The sequence below is a fragment of the Enoplosus armatus genome, chromosome 11, assembly GCF_043641665.1.
Source record: "Enoplosus armatus isolate fEnoArm2 chromosome 11, fEnoArm2.hap1, whole genome shotgun sequence".
Taxonomy (NCBI): Eukaryota; Metazoa; Chordata; class Actinopteri; order Centrarchiformes; family Enoplosidae; genus Enoplosus; species Enoplosus armatus.
Genome location: NC_092190.1, coordinates 21,469,348 through 21,491,314, shown reverse-complemented (window position 1 = coordinate 21,491,314; position 21,967 = coordinate 21,469,348). Strand labels below are relative to the sequence as shown.

Below are 21,967 nucleotides of genomic sequence, written 5' to 3'. Positions count from 1 at the left end.
CCTGCTAGGAAGGTGACTTCGTGTGGAGAGGAGGAATTATTAGAGGGACCAATATCTCTTTTAAACCACATGTGGCTTGTCAGTACTGCGTTAAATTAGACTTGAGAACAGTTTGACCTGAAAGATGCACATTCCCGTAGCTTGTGTGGCTCTTGGTCTGTTCAGGCTAGAATCACTGATTTACAGAAACAAAAAGAAATTACAGTATATCTATGCAAGCTTATTTTTGAACTCACACATCACATTTTAAAATGCCTTGGAGGTATAGAGAGTCATCATAAGGCACCACTCTAAAAATCTCCAGAATTATTTCATTTTTGTTGACACATCAGGAGGTTGTGAAACTATTGCTCTCAATCACATGCAAGCCATTACAAATATTTCCATAATCGTAGCGGGAGTAAAACTATGTAACTCAACCTTCTGATTGTGCTGCATCTGCTCAATAATCAACTTAGCGTGTGTTTTTACAGTGGCTGCAATGGATTACAGATACATTTTTGAAATGTGACAAAATCATTCCATGTCATCCATCACTCACAATGATGGGCTCGGCTGTCTAAGGGACAATAACAGTGGGTTGCTTACAGCCAATGGAAGGCAGGATTGTAATATTGACAATACTGTACAAAGTTAGACACACTGCCATCATGGGCCCAATATCCAGTTTTGTTAGGGGCATTCAGAATCATTAATAACTCCCCTACATCCCTCTGTTAAGGCTTCATGCTGGTTACCTCCCTTAGATCATGATCTGCAGCACAAATATGTGTGTGTGTGTGTGTGTGTGTGTGTGTGTGTGTCTGCGTGCATTTGTGTACTTGGGTTGGTTTATTCATAGACACCTTTACCCACTTAGTATCACATTTGTCAATGTCAGCCCCCCATCCTAATCCCTCCTCATGTCAACACTTTATTAGTAACCCCAGCAACACACACACACACACACACACACACACACACACACTCATGCACACGCATGCATGTCTGCACACACAGGAATAGTGATGCCACACAGCAGTTTCCAGCGTTACTACCGTAAGTGCAATTTTTTGACACTTATTTGGAGTTGACAAGTGTTGATGGGAAAACTGCTGACCACGACCACCACCAACAACAACAACAACAACAACAACAGCTCTCTGCAGCTACCCACTCGGATGGGTGTGGGTTCATATAAACACATGGATGGTGTCAGATTTTACATTGAGAGTTAAATTGACATGATGCTTTTACTGTGAAGTGTCATAAAAATGGCAACAAAAAAAACTTCAGGCTCCTTTTCAGTGTCAGAGCAAAACAGAATTTAATTAATTTACAGCTAACGATGTAGGAAGGGGGAAAAAAGATATAATCAGTGGAAAAGTAAGACAGTTATACAACTTTTAATTACCTGCTTGTAAAATACTGACTCATGAAAACAAGGTTACACTTGTTGCAACAAAATTGGGCTCTAGATTGTGCGTAAATATCTTTGATACGTCAAAGGAATTCAAGGAGCACCTATAAGTCCTAAACCTCAGCTGAAGAAAACTAGAGGCTTGTCTGCTTAAAGTATAAGTTCAGCCCCGCCCCATCATTAGCATAGCATCCAATCTGGCATGAGTATCCCCTGGCTGAGACTGGTAGGGATCCAGTGACGCTGTGTGATCATGAGCGTTCAAATGTTCAAAGCCTTCGACACACTACAATGACAAAGAGCTCAATCCCACATAAACTGTCCTGCTGCAGTCCATAAATACGTACTAGCACACTAAATGTGTATTCATCCGCAGCTCAAAGTAGTCCCAAACAAATGAACTGTATACTTCAGTTTGCTATATACTACAAACTACAAAATGACGACAACTTCATCCTTTGGTTAGTTTAGTTTATACTTTAACCTTAAACCTAGTGTGAATTATAAAAGAGACAAAAATATAGAGACTTCTTCACATGTTCTAATGTAATAAAATGTAATAAAACCCTGTTGATGGACAAATCCTCCCGGATTCTGAATCTTGAAGAAAACCCAACCCTGTCATGAGATGTGCTGGACTGTGCTAGTGAGATGTAGCTTCAGTGGGCATCGCTCTGAGCTCCTCCTGAAACTGGTTACAGTTTGGATCCCCTCTGACTTTGGGCGTCGCTGGAATCTGGACCCCAGTTAAGGGGTTAACGCACCAGCACTCGCCCCGCTGGCCGTGGGTGGACATGTTGCACTGGAGAGAGGGAAGAAAAACACAAACTAGACAAGTTGGAAAACACTGGAAAAAAGAGGGAGGGGTAAAGATGCACAGTGGGAAGTAGGGGGTGCGTTAATGAAGCATGGCGTACGGTGGCTTGAGATGTGTGTGTGTGTGCGTGTGTGTGTGTGTGTGCGTGTGCACTTGTGGATCTTCTGGTGGTGGGGGGCCATTGGATGAGAGTGATGGCTATGGTTCGGGTGGGACAACACTCACCCAATAACAGCCCATCCTCAGGTCATGCCCCCTACTCACAACCCACAACCCATCCACAGCCACACATGCCATCACAAACACTCACACACACACACACACACACACACACAGAGGCATGCCAGTAGACCAGCCCCCCCGCAGAGCCCCCCTCTACTCAGAAATGAGGTCGTAATTGAAGTGGACACAGTTTACACCGCGCACGCGGGGCGGCCGCGGAGGGGACGGCGAAAAGAATGAAGTGCTGGGGGGAAAGAAAAGACTTTCCATTTTCTTCCTTCGATGAGAAAGAACAAAAAGAGTGACAGTTACAGTAATTACCCCGCGACAAGGAGGGACAACTCTAAAAGGGAGCCGAGTGTTGAGGAGGTACAGTGTTCCTCCCTGGGAACCAAGGACTCCAGTCCGAAACAATGCTGTTGTTTGTGACCAGTGATGAAAATTGGCTGAGTGGTTGAGAGCCCTGCTTTAGGAAACTGTGGCGCCTATTCAAATCTTCTTTTCTGCTCTACTATCCTCGTAAGAAAACACTGGATATGTGACCTTGTTTGTCCTCCTCTGTCTGATTTCTATGGATGAGCAGAATTCAAATTCAAGCCCCCGGTCGGAAGCACAGTTCGTTCCTCGGCTTAACAAAAGTCTTCCCATGAAGTACGCCAAACAGTTTTATTGCCTTGTAACCTTGAGCTCAGAAGCTGTTGCCTCATTCATGATGACAACATCTCCCCACACATTTGTGTGTGTGTGTGTGTGTGTGTGTGTGTGTCTAAGAGCAGCGTGTTTAGGAACAGTGTGTGTGTGTGTGTGAGTTTATACAAAAAAGGGGGGTAGTTGTGTGGAGAGTGGTGGCAGGTGGGAGTGAGGGGGAGGTTATATTTTTTTGCCAGGGTGATTTTGCCAGGCTGATACAAGAGACTTGTGCGGGTGTGTGTGTGTGTGTGTGTGTGTGTGTGTGGGTCAGAGTATGAAAGAGAAGATAGGGGAAATCCAAGGGAGAACTAAACGAAATTATACAGTATGTATGAGTGTGTGTGTGTGTGTGTGTGTGAGGAAGAAAAACAGGTGATCAAGTTTGACCAAACTAAAACGCGTCACACGCGTAGGCACAATCATCTTCATTGAAACTGATCACAACAAAACGCTTTTTTTCCATCAGTGATCATGATGATCCAACTCACACCAAACCACCAACAGAATTTGAGAGCCACTCGAGTTTCTCGGCGCTCGTGCGTTGGTGTTCGCCGTGAGGCAGTGAGTCCCTGCTGCTGCTCTCCATGGGCTGAACCTTTCAAACATGTCACAGTCCTGGCCAAAACCTCTAATGAGTGATGTCACAGCAGGAGCTTTGCCTCTGACAGCGGATGGAAAACACCTGCTGTGACGTCACTGATTGGGGTGTGGCCAGTGTTGTGACATTCTTGAAAGCGTCCACCCAAAAAGAGAGCGGCATTTCAGTGTATATTTATTGTTAAAATGTGACAAATTACTTCACAGAGGAGCTGATCAAATCGCCATCGTCCGAGCTGAATAAAGGAATTTGAAAGAATAAGACGATATATTTTTCCAGTGGCACAAAATACAGTATCCGGTGCCAATTTCAGTCAGACAACTCTCTCGCACCCTATTACTGAGACACTGTTAGAGTTTTACATGGGCGTCATTTTATAGACATTTTCCTAAAATTCCGCCTGACATACTGAATTTGGTATCTGTGGAAACTTTGAGACCTTGGCTAGCATTTAAAATGAATATCTGTGGGTTTGAATGATGCCTCAACAACATGCATTAGTAGTCAGGGCAGTACAAGTACACACGTCAAAAAATACATTTTTGTTTTTACCAAAAATGAAAAGTATATGTCTTACAAATGACATTTCAGCCAATGTCAATGACTTTTTTTAAACCCAATTATCCAGAAATCAAAATAAACTCCTTCATTGATTGAATTCATTGACCGTGAGATGCTGTTAAGAGCACTTGGAAAAGCTAAGAAGTGGATATTGAGTGAACTTTTTCTTTTTGTCAAACTGTCTCCAAGCTCAGTTTTCACACTCAAAACAAAAAAACAACAATTTCTGAAATAATTTTTGGGAAAATGGTGTATATTAGGGAAATTACATATTGTACAATTGTCACTTTTTCCACAATACAATATGTATTACGACATATCTCAACACTCGCCTGGTGAGACGGCATGGAGAAACCTATCTCAGTTTCAGTTTTAACTAGTTTAACAAGTGACCTTGTTAACTGGCGACTTTCAGCCGAATGCAGCTGTTGTTTCCGGAGTTACGATGGCTGTTGAAAACAGCAAGATGAACGTAGCTTTCCTCGTAAATGCCTTTGTTAAATTTTTCATCAAAAGGAAGGAAAATGTGGAGGAAATGTGTCACGTAGGCTACTAACACTCAGTCGCACTTTGAACGTTGCTTGTTGCTGCAGAATTTGTCTGTTTGAGCAACAAAAATACTTGGATTTCCTGGTCTTTTAGGAAATATACATTATCTATTTGAAGGTAAGCAATGCTACTTTTATAGAATTATCTTATTTTCATTTATAATAGATAATGAATGCCTACATTAAAGAAATGTTAAGAACTGTATCAGATGGCATCGTATCGCATCAAATCGCACCGAATCGTTCTGTATTAAAATGTATCGTCCCTGAATCACATCGTAGCCCATGTATCTAGATATGTATCGCAACAAATGGACACAGCTGGTTAACCAACTAGAAGACTGTGGCGCAAAAGTGAGCTGCTGGGCCCCTATTAGCCTCTGTTTCCGCCCTTAAAACTAGATTTAAACACTCTCCAAGACAGAGTCTCAAGATGTGATAATAAAGCAGGGCCTTCAGGCTTTTATCAGCGTGGAGCTTTTGGGACCCCTGGAGTTCTGGGGCCCTCCGGGGAAGTTGCCCGCCAATTTTAATCAGACATGGCTAAATGGCTAAAGGCGAGGTATGCATATAGGCACAAAATCGATGGCATCGTGTGGACCATGCTCATTGTAGAAATGCACGGCATGATGTAAGTGCACTAAGACACGCTGGTACTGAGGAGGTAGAAAGGTTAAAAGATGGGAGGATTGTGCCTTCTTCAGCATGAAACAAGACCCAAGTCTCCCAATGGTCCCAGTATGGGTTTTCATATTAAGCCATTCTTGTAAACCTCTGCTCCTTTTACTACAAGTCATAAATTGTTTGTTATTTACTATAGGTTGGGGATTGTTTTTATTTGTTGAAATATTTTCCAGTCTTATTTGGCGGATCATCCTGTACTGTAACTACCCTGGTTACATTTCCTCCATTTTGGGGGGATTTTTCCTCCCTTTATGCCTTCTAGTCAGTATAGTCTATTGATATGTGTGTAGCCCTCTTCGAAACATTTTTTAAATCATGACATCTATAACCCTAATTGAAAATGTATACTTGCAGGGTGTTTGTTGACCATGATGTTGGCATGATATTAGTTTTGTGCCTATATACACCTTGTGCTTTGTCTGTGTGATGTGAGACCCGTGCTCTGTCCAGGGCTCACCTGTTTGACGTTGTACAGTCCGTATTTGTCACAGTTTGGAAATTTGAGCCCGTACAGGTTCTCCAGCGGGCCTCTGTTATCTTCAGAGGTAATTTTGGAGATCTCCTCTAAGACCTTGTCCAGCTCCTGCTGACAGACGCTCTGTAAGGACGAGGACAGAGAAAACTATTAATGACAATAACTATTTAGCACTTATTGAAGCAGATGTACAAATACATTTACAGACAAACACTTCAAGTCAACTAGATAGAATGACCAGGAGACAAGAAATAAGGGTACCTAAGAGTAAGGATAAGTTTTACTTAAGTTTGAGTCCAAGGAATGTGCTCAGTCCAAGAAAAAGAATGGAGAAATAAAATACTTCTGTGTGTCTTGTTAAAATGTCACAAATACACACATTTATAGCTAACATTTTTATGAGGTGCAGTTAGGCAAGCAGAAAGTTCAGCCAATATTTTTGATGCGAGTCTAGTGGAGTGGAACATGAGTGGCTAGACTGCTTAACTCAGCAGGTGGCCACGGCCACACACACACACACACACACACGGAAACCTGTGCAGACACATGTTCATACACCTACATAAATACTGTGCACATTATTCCTGTTGCATGTATGTGCACACACCATGTATTCATGTGTACATGCACACACATACACACACTTTACTGTTGCACGCACACACACACACACACACACACACACACACACACACACTGAGTGTATCAGGCTGCCAGTAGGATCAAAGGGGTCCAGTCTTATGATTAGTTGGCTGGGGATGAGAGAGAAGGGCAGGGGGAGGCGCAGTCTGCCACAAACCTTATCAGACATCTGAACGTATGGATGAAAAGTACTCTTTCTTTCTCTCTCTGGCTCTCTCTTTCACACTTTCTTTTACAGTCTTTGACTCCTTCTCTCTCTCTCTCTCTCTCATAATGAGGACACACATAAACCCACACCCCAGCACATGCACCCTCCAGTTTCACGGCGGCCTAACTGCTCTCATATATTAAAAGATAGGTTCAGGCCATTTAATGTCATACGATACTCACAAGCCACATGTACCTTTAAAGAGTTATTGGTTGCTGTAATTATTCCTTCTTTCCATACTGGCCATGACGAGATACCTTCATAATGCGACTAGGCTGTGAGATATAGGGAACAAAATCCACAGTTCTCATTCCAAGCAAAAATACATTGTGAGGTTTAGTTAAAGCCAATATGAGGCATAGTCCTCCCCAAGACCTGTAAACAGACTTGATGTGTAAAATCAGAGTTTCCCTTGGAGGTCCCATTAAAATAATTCATTTTACTTTCACTTCGTTACCATGAAAATATTTTGTCTTTCCATGAACAAAGAGGAGAATAAAATGTCTTGGTTTAGCTTGATTACCATACATGCATTTTTGAATTCATCAAGTGGAGAATTCAAAAAGGTTAAACGGGGCCAAAGGTTAAGAAAAAAAATAAGATGATACAAAAATGACAAAATTACAGGGTCATCGTGTGAAAACTGATATGAATGTGATGCAAAACAGACTTTTAATCATCTGAAACAAATGTTTATGTATTCGAGGTATAAAGGTAACAAATCTGACCCGACCCCAGCTCTGACGGCGACGCATGCATTTTGTGTACAGTATTTGACCTCACATGACCACCCACAGCGAAGTCCATCCATGCCTGACACCAGCTGTCTGAAATCCTCCCCCTGCCCAGCTGCACGACTCCTTTTACTGCATTCCCTCTTTTGTTGCTTCTAATGATCTTGACAATTGTTTTGTCCCTCCCGCTTATGATTTTTTGTTTTATTTTGTTTTGTTTTGCTGCAAGCGAGTGAGTTAAGTGAGGGAGAAAATGAGCAAATGCACATAATTGTTTGCCACGTTGAGACATATATGGGCCTCCACATGCGTAGCCCCCAGGGCCCAAGCTCATTTGCATGAAACAGAAAGAATATCTGTGTTTGTACGCCACCCCATTAAGGGTGTTCCAGGAACTGTTTTTAATTTTTGTGGCGCTACGTTTGAGACTGTGAAATGTTGAGTGAGTGTTAAAGAATGGGGGGCTGTAATCTATAGAATGCATTAAACTGCCAACACGCATTCCACCGTGGAAAGCAAAACAATAACACTATTCATTTTGAAGACGCTTATTATGAGCAATTACCGAAGCTAACACAACTCCGTCTAAATGCAGCTAATGTTGTAGTCATCACACATCATTGGAAATGCAACAATACATGCACAGAGGTCTAACGTCAGTCTCTCAAAGAGTTTCAAACACGAGGCCTGCATTTGCTAATGAAGATGTTCAATATCTGGAAGCTAACAACCACAGCATTCCCTAAATAGCATGTCGGAATATAACTTGATTGTCTTGTTTTCTTGAGATAACTGCATTAAAATAAATGATTGCAAGCATGGCCGTCCTCAGCTTTTTTTTGCCTGTTTTATATATTGTCCGTATTGCAATACAGACAATATTCTCACATTTTCACACAACAATTGAAAGTATCAACAAATACATTTTACAGTTATAGTCAATTCAATTCAATGTTATTTATCTCATGAAGAATCTTTTTGCATGTCCATCCCTGGCAATCTTCTGCAGGTATGTCTAAACATCCAGCACTCACTGTGTCCAAGAGGGTCACCTGATCATGTTACTGATGGTCATAATCTTTCCACCTCCATGAGGAAGAAGTTCTTCTATGGGGAATGGAGAAAAAGGTGGGAGGGAAAATAGACGCTCAGTGTCCCAATTAGGAGTTTATGCACTTTTACCAGCCGCAACAACGCGTCTGTGTCTGTGTCATCATGGCAAAATGTGAGACACCTACTGCAGCAGCAACTACCACAGAAGCAATTCTGAGTACTTTGCCAGGTGTTTATGTGTCTTTCTGTCTGTCTGTGGACAGATATTGTCAATGTGATAGCGTCACAGCCGTGTAAGATGCAGTCACGATGTGTGTAGTTGAGATCGAAAAGAAGGGCTTCGAAAGTAGGAGGGTAGGAAGTAGGGAAGGGGCCATTGCCCCCCAACTTTAGGTCCCTGGCCCACATTTGTTTGAAGTCGCAGATCACCGTTGATGGTCGTTCTTAACGGATGTTTGCGCAAAATACTATTACTACGTGGGTGTGGTCCGACCCATGAGTACTGAATACCTGAGTACTCATGGTAGTAATGAGTCACGACTACTGAGTACTCATGGCTCGGAACGTCCACATGTTAACAGGCGTCGCGGCTGGTGTGATCCCATGGCAAGATGTTATTTTTTATTTCTCTTGAGAATAGTATGTGAGCATGTGCAAATGGAGTTCTGGTGGTTGAGTTTGAGTGAGAAAACACTTCATGAAATCTGAAAGATGTGGACATTGAAAGCATTTTGTGTAAAAGCAATGAAAAGCGATCCACAGTTTAGTCCACATCAACTTCTGTTTGAAAAAGTGTTGTGGGGACAAAAGTGTGCTCACACAGTTCCCTTATAGGGACTCGTCTCCTATATGGGGACAAAAATCTGGTCCACGGTGCGCCATAAAAGTTAAGAGTTGCAACATGTTTTTTGGTTAAAGTGAGGGTAAGTAAATTAGGGTAAGAGATGTCTCCAGGGAATGAATGCAAGTCCATGTGATGTCAGTGATAAAAAGTGTGTTTCTACGTGTGGACATGTGTGTCTATGCACGTGTGTATGTTAGTTGGAGTGAAAGAGCGCCCAGAGGAGGGCACTACTGTACCAGACAATGTTGCTCACACAGCACACTGTTGACCTTTTGTCTGCTTTTGATAGGCACACACTTCACAGCATTGTGCCATACACACAACTACTGTAATACTACACATGAAATATAAGCTTCCCGCTGTTTAGGGAAAGTAAGCTATTTTAAGGGAGAAAATATGGCCCTACGTTCATGCAACATTATATATAAGATTTTGTTTTTTTGGAATTGGTAATTTTTCTACAGCAAATAAGGAAGAGGTTGCAACAGTTTTGTGTTTAACATTTATAATAACTAACAGAGTCAACGACTTCAGACCTTCAGCTCGTAAATACACTGGAGTCAGTTATGGGTCCATACAAACAAATTCTGGTGTTGTAAGTACATTTGTTTTTAGAATAAGTCAAACCACTTGTGCTTCATTTCAGATCCAGTGGATCAATCTTGACTCACTGGCTTGCACCTCTGTTTTTGTCCTCAAATGCTTTAAAACAGCCCACATGATAATGAAACCAAAGAAGTGTTTTTATATCCGTTTTATAACTTTGCTGAGAGTTATAATAAGTAATAACTTGTGATGAAGTTAAGTTAAGATGGTTTGGTTCTTACCTGAGGCTCTTTCTGGGTTCGAGCGTCTTCTAGTTGATTCGTCTTCATCTTGGTCCGGCGCTCATTCAGGTGTTGTTTCCTGGCGGACTCCTGCCAAAACCAAGCATCCATGGCAGGTCTTTTAGTGAGTGGATTCTCAGTCCCATGCACCTCTGCAACCAAACAAGAACACAAAGTTAATCTGCAGCGTCTGTGTATAAAATCCTTCTTGAAAAACAGACTTTGTGTTTGTGTCCAGAGACAGCTGTTCGAAGCTAATCCAACATTTTGGTATACTTTCTGGTTTTAATCCCAATGTGTAACATTCAATACTTTGGAGGTTCTCAGAAATGCTTCCACTGAGTCAGTTCTTTGAGCATGAAAGTAATCCGTGTCCTGTCTAGGTAGGTAGTAAATGGACAGATGTTACACACACACACACACACACACAAAACTGCCTCCCCATCTCTTCTGCTTTCTAAAATACTCACACATCATCTACATTTATCTATTCTTTAATCTCATGCTCCTATTAAAAGCCAGCATTTTTCTAATAACAGGCCCTTTTACAAGTCATCGTAATCATGGAATTAGAAGACAAAGTCTCTCTGTGTCCTCGAGGCATCCTGTGTCCCTCATACCTCATGTCACTAATTCTATACTGGACAGTCAGGCGTTGCAATGGCTGTAATTACTGTGGCGACAGTGTGAACAGACCAGCTAAGATCTTTTCTGTGAAATCGCAGAGTGCTACATCCAGCCCTCTTAAGTTTATAACGCTGGGCTTATGACCCAGTTTGCACAGGTCCCCTCTGAGCAGTGGGGTCACTCCACACCAACAACAAGCTAACAAGTTAATCCAGAACAGACAGACAAAAGTATGACGGCAAAATTAACACAGAATGTCACTCCTAAAAATGAGACCTACTCTGTGCCACGGACAAATACATGGAGGGGTTAACACTGCACAGACATTCATCAACATAGTCATAGTCATCACAGACATAATGATCCGAGATTGTCTGACACATTTCGACAGGAAAACAGACGAGAGCAGTGGCTGAATTAAAGAGCTGAGCTCGACTGCTAGTCGTTGGTGGTGAGTCCAGACTCGTGAGGAAGCACTTCTGATGAACGCTTTTCATGCTGAGTAAGGATTTTTTTTTTTTGGGTACCTAACCTACCTGCCAGAGGCTGTGTGTGTGTGTGTGTGTGTGTGTGACAGAGTGTGTGTGTGTGTGTGTCTGTAATTAGCGCTTTAAAAACAGGAGCAGAACAGAGGTTGTAAATCACGCCTGAGAGGGAAAGGCCCCCCAGTGAATCCTCAGAGCTCCTTACACATGCTATGACACTGTCTGAAATGTTTCTGTGCGTGTTCACGTGTGTCTGTGCACATGGATTTCGGTGCACACACTGCCAGGTGTAAAAACTAAGTGTGGGTTCTACATTACAGCAGACATCTGTCCTACAAGTCACATTCATTCTTGAAACATTTTTCATTGATTTTTGTCAATTTTACTGATGAGTTGAGAAGGTTTGATTTGTCCTCAATGCAGTTAGAATTGTTCTAATGAGGCCACAGGAACTGTGAAAGAAAACGTATACACTTGTACGTTCGAAGAAATAACTTGAAATCTTTTGGGCTACTTGTTCACACATCATGTGACAAATGATAATGTTGTGTTTTTCCGCATATTGCATGTACAAGACAAGCAGAAACCAAATTGTTGGCATCTAGATCTGGTGAAGAGCCACTCACATCCTTGTTATATGAATGCAGTCAGAGACTCAGATATTTAGAGTTGGCAGCCTCTTGATTTTTATTTTTAACTGGTTTTATATCCAGTGCCATTCAGGCTAAGGCTACCTCAAACTAAAATGAAGTTATGTATTGTGAAATCTGCATAATGACTTTGGTGACTCTGTTTTCTGTTACGCAAGCAGTTGAACCTGAGCAGTGACAACTGTTGTTTTGTCTTAAAACAAGTCTAAGCATAATGTTTACCATGTTCACCATCATAGTTTTACAAGCTAACATTTGCTAATTAGCACTTAACACAAAGAACAGCTGAGGCTGATGGGAAGGTTGTCACTTTTGTAGGTGTTTCTTGCCAATCCATTTAACAGTTTTACACTGAATCAAAAATGTCATCCTGCTGCTTGCACTTGAGTAAAATACATTGTATGGGAACCATGAATGTTTGTAACAAATTCTGTGTCGATTCATGCAGTAGATTTCACTAGATAATTGGAAACTTTGATGTGCTGGTGGCACTATGTGGAGAAGTCAAGTGACCACCAAAGTTGTTAGTATTCATCCTGTGGGAATATCTGTACCAATGTCACGGTAATCCACCCAATGGTGCTAGAGGAAAAGTCAGGGAATCCACAAAGTGTTCATTCTCTGTGGACCATGAACATCTGTGACAAATGTAATGGAAATCGTTCCAATATTTGACTAGATATCTCACTCTGGACCAAAGTGGTGGATTGAGTCGACACTGCCCAAACTCATGTTGACAGCAGATTATAACATCCTTGTTCCTTTTGTATGTTTCTATGTGACTGTAGCTACTCAGGGAAATCTTTCCAATCTGATGATCCAGTTAGAGAGGCAACACTTCCCACAGTTAAAACTGTGTGGCCACAAACAAGCCCTTAACATTTGAAGAAGTCAGATTCTATTCACTTCAGTGTGTGAGCAATGGGTAAAAGTCACAAGTTCCAACCTCCAGCTGTGCACACAAGCTCAGAATGCTGGTCCTAGTTGTGTTAAGATATTCACAAACAGTGGAGGATTCTCTGTCACATGTACTGAGAGCTTCTGCAGAACACATTAAACATATCCAAGAAAGAGCTTGACATTTTTAATTTAAGTCTCCTGGTCTAAAAAAAAAAAGATGTGTACTTTTCTTCCCCACTGGATGTTACTCGTACACTGCATTGACACATTGATTGGTTTAAAATATCCCAACTTATACCTATACTTGTATTCAAAACCTTGTTTTCTGTAGACGCTCATGGGAACCCATGACAGCATGTTCCAGGGAGAAAAAAAACCCCAACACGTCTTTAGCCAACAGCTGTCATCTAAATACTGTGTTGTTGATTCTGTCTTCAGTGCCATAGAAACTACCTGTCTCGAGCTGTTGGGAGTGTTGGCTTTGGGTCTTGCCTTTGAGCAATGCTTTCACAGTTCTCTCATGGCACAGAATGAGTAATGTCTTTCCAGAGTTGCTTAGTATTAATGTATTTGCCCTGTTATCGTATACAGTGAAGCTGTGTCTCTGAAACTTCACTGTGCCTCCAAGGAAGTGGCCTTACTGTACTTCAAAACCATTGTCAGTGTAAATGGTTCCTCTCCAGGCTCGGCCACTTCAAACACTTCACAGCTGGCAAACGGACAAAAAGCAATTGAATAATGAAGAAGACTTTGCTTAGCCAGAGATCCCCTTCAAACCTTTTACGGTTAGCTAGCTCTTTCAACTCTTGATGTTGCTTTGCTTCCATGTGGCCTTGTGTGTCATCCTAACCAAATGAAGTTGCCTTTGTAGTTTGAAGGGAAAACTGTTGCCAATTGGTGCTCCTACAGCGTCTGTCAGACTTAAAAGTCAAGTGCACTCTGAGGTCGAGGTGATTTTTTCTTACACAATGTTTGCTTTTTACCATCAACGCAAGTGCTCATATTGTGGATTGACACAAAATTTCAAATGGTTGTTGTTGTTTTTTTCGGCCCGCAAATGCTGGTGAACATAGCATTTAGCAGCAAAAGTGACAGATGTTTCCTTCAGGGGTTGGTGGACACCAACACAGAGCTAAAAGGAGAGTGAATATTGGACTTTAGATTTGCCAGGTGGCCATAAATACGACTCCAAACTAAACAAATGCTAATATTGCTCTGCATTCCTGCTATCAAACACTGAGGCAACAGTTTCACACATTCACCATATCAACTATATGAGGTGCTAATATGTCAGTGATGTGTTCACAGATTGCTGTGCTGCCCACAAAATTCAATTCATGCAGGCTTGAATAAAAATAGAAACAAACATAGTGTGAAATACAGCTATAAATGCTTTATTCAATTCAAAGCATAGAGATATTAAAAGTAAAAAACTCACTATCTATGGCCTCTTTTAGAGCATTATATTGTTATATAAATAATCTTACTATTACTGATGCATTAACATGGATGCAGAATTTTAATGTTGTAGTAACGGTTGTGATGGAGCTAATTTTAACTATACTGCTGGATAGTTTACTCTATAACAGAGCATTATGATTGATTACTTGAGTAAATGTGCTGCGATAGTAAATTCTGGCTCATTAATGTTGTCATCACATTATACAGCATGTAACCTTTCAACATGAACTGTTTTAAGATCAGCACGAAGGAGGGAGGGCTTCCTATTTACACCTCAGGGGGAGCTTTCTCAGAATTGCAGGCATCGACACGCAGCTCCCACCCAAAGTGATCTCTTATGGCTTCACCTTTTCCCGTTGATGTGCGCTGCACACACACTGCACACACACTGTCTTCATGGAGTAATTAAAGACCTGAGAGGGCGAGTGAAGGAGAAGGAGCATGTCTCAGCAGAGGATCACCTGCAGGGCCACAAGGGCAGCCTTGGACCACTGACAACACAAGAAAAGAAAGGAGGGAGAAACAGACACAGAGATGCCCCAGGAAAGAGCAGGGCAGTGGTTTCCTATTGGCTGGAGAAGGGGGTTTATCAGTAGACGACTGGTGATCTGCATAGTTTAAATTGCCAAGAATACACACATGCCCTTCTATTGTCAGATAGTGGTGACTTGGGAGGTAAAGGTCCCACTGTAGTACATGGTTGTAGCAACCCTATCGTGAGGCAAGAACATGAATATTGGAAGATTAAAAAAAAAAAACCTGGACTATGTTGAATGACTTGTACTTGTACACATGCAAACTTGAGTATTTCCCCATTTTTCTTCACACTTTCACTGCAGTAGTGGGCCTTTTTGACATGTCACAGTAGCAAAATCACAGGTAAATAACATGAATGATGGCTGAATTCCATTTAGCTGCTGCAGTGTCAGAGTCCTGGTATTGTTCACGCTGGTTCACTGTAACACAGTCATGACTTATTGGGACACTTGAATAGAAGATCATTAATGTAGTCAGTACCACCTGAGCTTTACCTATTATGACAAGTCAAAATGTTTTATCACGGCTCGTGTTCCTTTGAGTTTTTTTCGCAACATGTCTTGTTTTACAGTTACCTCTTTAATGTCATGCACTCTGGCTGGAGGGGAGTGTAACGGGATATACTATAAAAAAACAAACAGTTTCCAAAGATACAGGGATATCTGTGGGAAAAGTGTTATCTGTGCTTCTATGTTGAGCAAGTACTAGTATCCATCATTCACACTGCTTCCAGTGCAATTCTGTTTGCCCTCCTGTACCAACAGTGGACCTACCCCCATTAAAGTTTAACTCAATGCCTATGATTATTTATGCCTCCACAGCAACTCTCCCCCTCACAAATATTTGAATGATTAAATGTCCAAACTGCTGCTGGTAGTGGATATGAAATAATGCTGTGGAATAGAAGTGTTGAGTTTCAGCTTTTCAAGTATGTCAAATGAACAGTTCAGTTGTGCTGAACAAAGAGTGCACATTGCTCAACAGACCTTCCCCCCTGTACATGTTGAAATGTTAATGGCTAATACAAATATTGCTTAATAATGATGCATCCATATCACTGACAGATGCTCCACACCTGCCACGGACTTCAGCACCTCATGAGGGACAGTGAATTAATTTTCTTTGTCCAGGATTCATAGGAAGGGAAATGTTTTGATTCTGCTGGAGACTGAAGCTCATACACACACTCATGACCGGACTGAGACCTTTGTGGACCTTGACTGAGAGAACATTTCCAAGTCAACTCCCATTGCAAAAATAGTTCAAGTGGAAACACTGAAGATGTGCCATTTCTAATATTACACACTATTCGGACTGGAAGAGTTCAGACCAGGGATTTAAAACATCAGTGTTGATGTTTTCTATCCCCTTTGAAATGTGGAAATTAGCAAAAGCCCTGTTGCCACAGAGTGTGGAGGAATAGGAGGAGCATGGGTGGTGAATGCCACGTTAATGACGTCAGCAGTATAAGGGGATATGAAGTGCGCTCACACCACCAGACAAAGCTGGAGAGGTTTATTTGAACTCTGGACTGTTTACTCAGGCTGTCATGCTGTGTACTTCAGTTTAGTTCAGGCAGGTGAGAATAATGCCACAACAAATAACCACAACCAAAGGCCTAAAAATGCAAATGTCTCTGTTCTCTTTCAACTGAACAGCAGTGTGGTTATTATTATTGGTTATATAGGGAGAATGCAATCACAGCCAGCTACGACGATCCCAAAATGTGCTTTTTAATGGGTACAAAGGAGACAGATGTTGACATCTGATAGCCAGCAGTTGCTCATGCTTTAAAAGCCAAGCATAACACAGTGAACTGAGGGCAAACCGCAGCCTGATCTGACGCTCATTTTCAGCTTTTCCTTTATGTGTTCTAACTGGTTTGAACACCAAAGACGGTAAATCACAGCAGAGAGCGCAGACAAGTCCATCACGCCTAGCTAAAGTTACAGGCACTGGAATTACGGTTTGTTTTTACTACCCTCTCCCAACAAAAACCTTGAAGACTCTTAAAAACAAATGGAGATTCCTGTTGAGTCTTATATATAAAATATTTCAATCCAAGAACTTATCAAATACATTCCTCAGAGAGTTCACCCAAGATATGATGATTGAAAAATTAGGTTGCACCTGTCACCATGGAGATGTGCAACTCTCTCAACACCATTCTGAAGGGCGTCTGTGGTATATATATATATATATATATATATATATATAGATAGATAGATAGATATCATTTCACTCTGCTTTTTTAAATTTTCAAATGTGTATCCCATTGCTTTCCTCAAGTATCATTAACAACAGCCTACATCAAAATAACTCACTCCCAACAGGAGAGCTTTGAGGATATGTGGGTTACAGACATGTTATGGGTTCATTGGAGGGATACTGCTTGTTTGTGCTCACAGAAGTGGGCCTGACATTCATTTTCAGGAATCAATAGTGACCCTTTGTCCCTAACAACTGTAATGTGGGAGAGCAAAGCTTGACATTTCTACGTCTCCGCAGGATTTCTGGGCTATTTATTTTGGTTATTGTGACCAAATACGTTTTTCAGATGTGGTTTTTCTGACATAAAAAAGAGTCCTGCGGTGAAAACATTGTTTTGACTCAGTGAACAGCTTCTCCGTGAAACTTTTTGACTTTAAGGTAATCGTTTTAATATCATGCCCAGGTATGTTGACAGGTCAAAACTAGATGGCTGAGTGATGCTGGCACACTTACAGAATATGAATTGACTTGTTACACTCCTTGATGAATACTGGAAGGGTTTGTATTAAATGACAGTGTGCAAGTGTTCAGCTGTGGCTGTGATGTTATAGACTAACACTGTGGTATGATCGCCCCTAATAAAGTAACATTTACCTATGAATTGCTTCCACTCCCAGAGAAAGCTACAGGATGTTGGATAGTTAAGTTTTTGGTATTCATCCTGTCATCAAAGTTACAGACTTTGCTTATTGGAAGCAGCAACGATGTCTCTCATACAGTGAAGAAGAAAGAAATAGTTTTTGGTCTGCAACCTGCAAGTCATTACCTACTTCTGTGTGGTAATGAGATTCGTATCTCTGTGATACATCTTACTTGTTTAGTTTATTGTCTGTTTGTAATTCCTATTTCCCATTAAGCAAGAAAGGATCCTTTGAAAAACCACAATGAAGTACTTACATTAGGACCCTGACAGTGGAGGAAGATTGTGTTCCCGGGACCATATGAGTAGATATTTTGTAGTTAGTTGATTTGGGGGGCAAACTAAACATTTACAACCGTTACTGTTAAGTCATATAACACAAAGAGTGAAAGTAATAGTTAAAGTGAGCTTTCTATGTTCTTTTTGATTATAAAGCAGGTCTAGGTGCTGTATAAATACTGTGAAAGTATCAGTCCACGGAGAAATACACATGTATTCAGAAAGTGTGCCTTCACCTAAGTAAATGAGCCATCAGGACTTCCGTAAGGTTGTGATGTCACAACTATACAACCGCACGCCCATAGTTTAAGTTAGTTTAAACTAAGTTTAGTTTAAGTCCAACATTCAGCTAAAAGGTGTCTGTTGCTGCTGAAAACAATGTTGATGAAACAGTAAAATGACAGGAGCTGTAAGTCCAGGGGAAATGTTCTCTGGGTTCATCAGTGAATAACTCCTTTTACATTACACATAGTCATTTGATTTTATTTGAAAATAAAAATTATGAATTAGTGCAGCTCTAACTTTTTTTTAAAAGAACTTACCATTTGTAGCCTGGTGATACAGACTTGTCGTGACATCCAAGTCCACTTTTTGTCCACATCGTCCTAAACCCTGGATGAGCTGTTGCAAAGGTAATTCAGACTCTGTGCTTGGGTAGCACCTCAGGCCGCTGGAGCACCTTGGTGTATAGACCCCGCAAAGCTCCCCCTCCAGCCTGGCACATACTGGACAGCAGCCGCAGCCCGGCTCCCTCACTATTTCTGTACATACTGCTGTGACTTTGGGACAAGCAGCTAGACGCTCCGCTGTACAACTTGGGCATCGGAAAGCCAAATCCCCTAGTAAGATTCCAGGCAAAGCAAAGTATGCAAACAGCAACCCATAAGTCAAGTATATGACCATTCTATCGTTTTCTAGGTCTATTAGTGACTACTGAAAGTCAAAATGAGTCTTGGGAGATAACTGTATGACCCTCATGATCCTGAAAGTGAACTGTGTGTGGGTAAACATTGCGATGCCACTAACAGGGTCCTATCTGCTCTCATATTACTGCCTGACTGTATATCAAGAAACAACAGAGCCCATTCCTTTCGCCATCAAGCCATCATGGTTTGGTTTATTTGTGCAGATACAAATATATGCAAGTTTAAAAAGTGCATTGGCAGTAGATATGTAAGAGTTTTACAGGTATGTGCACAATTAGATTTATTACACCCATATGTGCTTCTCATTCAATATTAGATTAACAGAGAGAAGGAAGGTGGACTGCATTTTTTCCCCTTTTTGTTAAAGTTCATTGCAATGCCAAACTAAAATGACAAACACAAATACAACTGACTCAGCACCATGCACACTCCCTTATAAAAAAAAAAGTTCAACTCAAAGCAAACCATAGAAAACCAGATCTTTCCTGGGGAATATTAGAGCTAGTGCTGAGTGTCTGTGATGTGGCCCTTTCATTTGTTGCATGTCAGCTGGCACACAGTTAAAGGTGAGGCCAGTGGGGGAAATAACTCTCCATTTCTCTGTAGCCCAATTATTTTGCCTAGTGGTGGTAGTCAACATAATGTGCTGTTACCAAACGCAACTGGAAAACCCAAGTGATTACAGCCTGGCTGTCCCTGAGCCTCAAACGAGTGAGTGTTGACTTGTAACCTATGAAGATAAGGGGGGGGGGGGCACATTTGGAAAACAAGTATAAGTATGTTACACTCAAATTTTAAGCCCTGCTTCTCGACAATAATAAACTGCACATTATTAATAGTTTGTTTATTTAGAGTAAAAAAAAATTACACAACTTGACATATTCTGATATTAATTAATATGAATAAATAATTACCTCTTGTGACTCCCAAATGCCATCAGCAATAAGTAATAGAGTCTTTCAACCCAGCTCTTACTAGCATTTTGTTTTTTTTTAAATTTCATTCATAGTGTTGTATAGGACAACTTCACTGACAGCTGTAGAACTAAGAAAACTAACCACTCTATGTGAGCACAGGTGTCTGATTCCTGTTGATAAAGTCCTGTGGAAAATTCAGTTCAATTTAATACGGCCTGATATGATAAATGGCAGGTGAGGTCATGAAAGCTGGATTTAGGCTTCAGGAAACACTGTAACACATATGTTTGTACATAAAGACACGTACAGCACCTGTGCATCGAGGCAACAACCAACGCAACTTACAGTACAATTAAATGTTCCTCCTTTATTATTGTCACTTGCATGTATTATTTAGGTGATTAGAATGGTTGTATTTAGTTAATCATCTCTGGGTACCCTTCCATGTGCAAAATTATGCTACTGTACTGTGATTGCATGTAAGCTGAAAACTCCCATAAATAATCCCCCTTGAGTATGAACAATATTTAGGAAAATGTGTTTGGAGCTTTGCTTAAATTAAGAATGTTGCAACAGCTCTGATGGACCACAGTATTTCTGAGGATGGCTGCTGTATACCAAATGAGTCAAGTGTAGCATAAATCATAGAGATTGCCTTAACCACATTAAATGTTGTATTGTCATGGACATTTCAATCTATACTACGTAACTGAATTGTATAGCAAAGTGAAAGCCTCAAAACTCAACATAAAATGAAAGGTGTGTTGTTCAACTTACTCTGCCTTTAACTCATTATGAAACCATAATAGATATAAAGCAGTTGCTTCTGTTAAATGTAAAATGAGCATAATGTCTAAAATCGAAGCCTCCTTCTACTGTGCATCTGAAAGAAGAGGCTAAATATAAAGAGTTGGCTGGACGTGTGTGTTAGTAATGTACCAGTAAAATATAGAAACAAGAGGTGATCTGAACCTCTCTAGATATGTCTGTCTCCCTCTTCTGGCTTCTTTCTTTCCTTATCCTCAAATTTATAGCTGTGCTATTTGCTAAATAGAGCACTATATTTTATTTCCCCTTTTTATTGTCCATATTTAAATAGACAGTTCAACATATTGGGAAATGTGATAATTTACTCTGAAAGTAAGATGAGAACACTGATACCACTCTCCTATCTGTCTTTTGAATATTAAGCTACAACCATGAGACAGCTAAATTTATCTTAAAGACTGGAAACAGGAGCAAAATGTAAACTAAATAACTGTAATTAAATGTGCCTATGTGGCAGACTCAGTTAATATCAGACCTTTCATCAGATAACACAAAGACACAACCATTTCTCACACTGAGACAGCACTATGACTTTGAGAATGGATCCATCAAAAACATCACAAAAACTGAAATGGTGAGAGCCCCCAAAAATCTGACTTTTAAAACCATGCATTTGCACAACTGCAAGAAATGTTCCCTTTATAAATCACAGTCCAACTGAAAATGTGCAAGTGGATCAGCCTCTACACGCCCACATTCAACCATAAATGGTCAATGCAAAGCACCACATGAATACTGATGCATATAAATGCGCCTGCTGATCAATGGTACATTATGGTAAATCACGGGAACAAGGAGGAAGAGGAAGAAGAAAAGTAATTTTTCTGACACAGAAATTCAGGTCCTTGTGGGTGAAGTGGATGTGTTTCGTGGCCACACCATTTTCAGACAGACAAATCAGGAGAAAATTAACTTTGTTCAAGACCTGCCTCTGTTGCTGCTGGTGCTGAACCGGCGCTGAATTAAAAGTTAAAACTGAAATGAAACGTGTGTTTCTTTACTTAATAACACTATATTATCATTATTATTTAACTGTTTTTGGAGGGAAAAAAATAGAATATAATTTCAATCAGGAGAGACATAAATGAGTGAACAATTATTTATTGACACATGGATAATAAAGATAAGAAAAGTGAAAGTCTTT

The 21,967-nt window shown here is 40.8% G+C and overlaps 1 protein-coding gene across 1 annotated transcript; it reads right to left on the bottom strand.

Annotated features, from left to right (window-relative positions):
- Positions 1-2,042: 2,042 nt before the first annotated feature.
- LOC139292268 (insulin-like growth factor-binding protein 2-B) lies at positions 2,043-19,055 on the bottom strand. Its single transcript, XM_070914538.1, has 5 exons — positions 18,695-19,055; positions 15,443-15,445; positions 10,303-10,454; positions 5,977-6,117; positions 2,043-2,201 (listed from the first exon to the last, which is right to left on the bottom strand). Exons 1-5 carry the CDS (start codon positions 19,053-19,055, stop codon positions 2,043-2,045), a joined length of 816 nt encoding a protein of 271 aa, XP_070770639.1.
- Between the last annotated feature and the right edge of the window lie 2,912 nt (positions 19,056-21,967).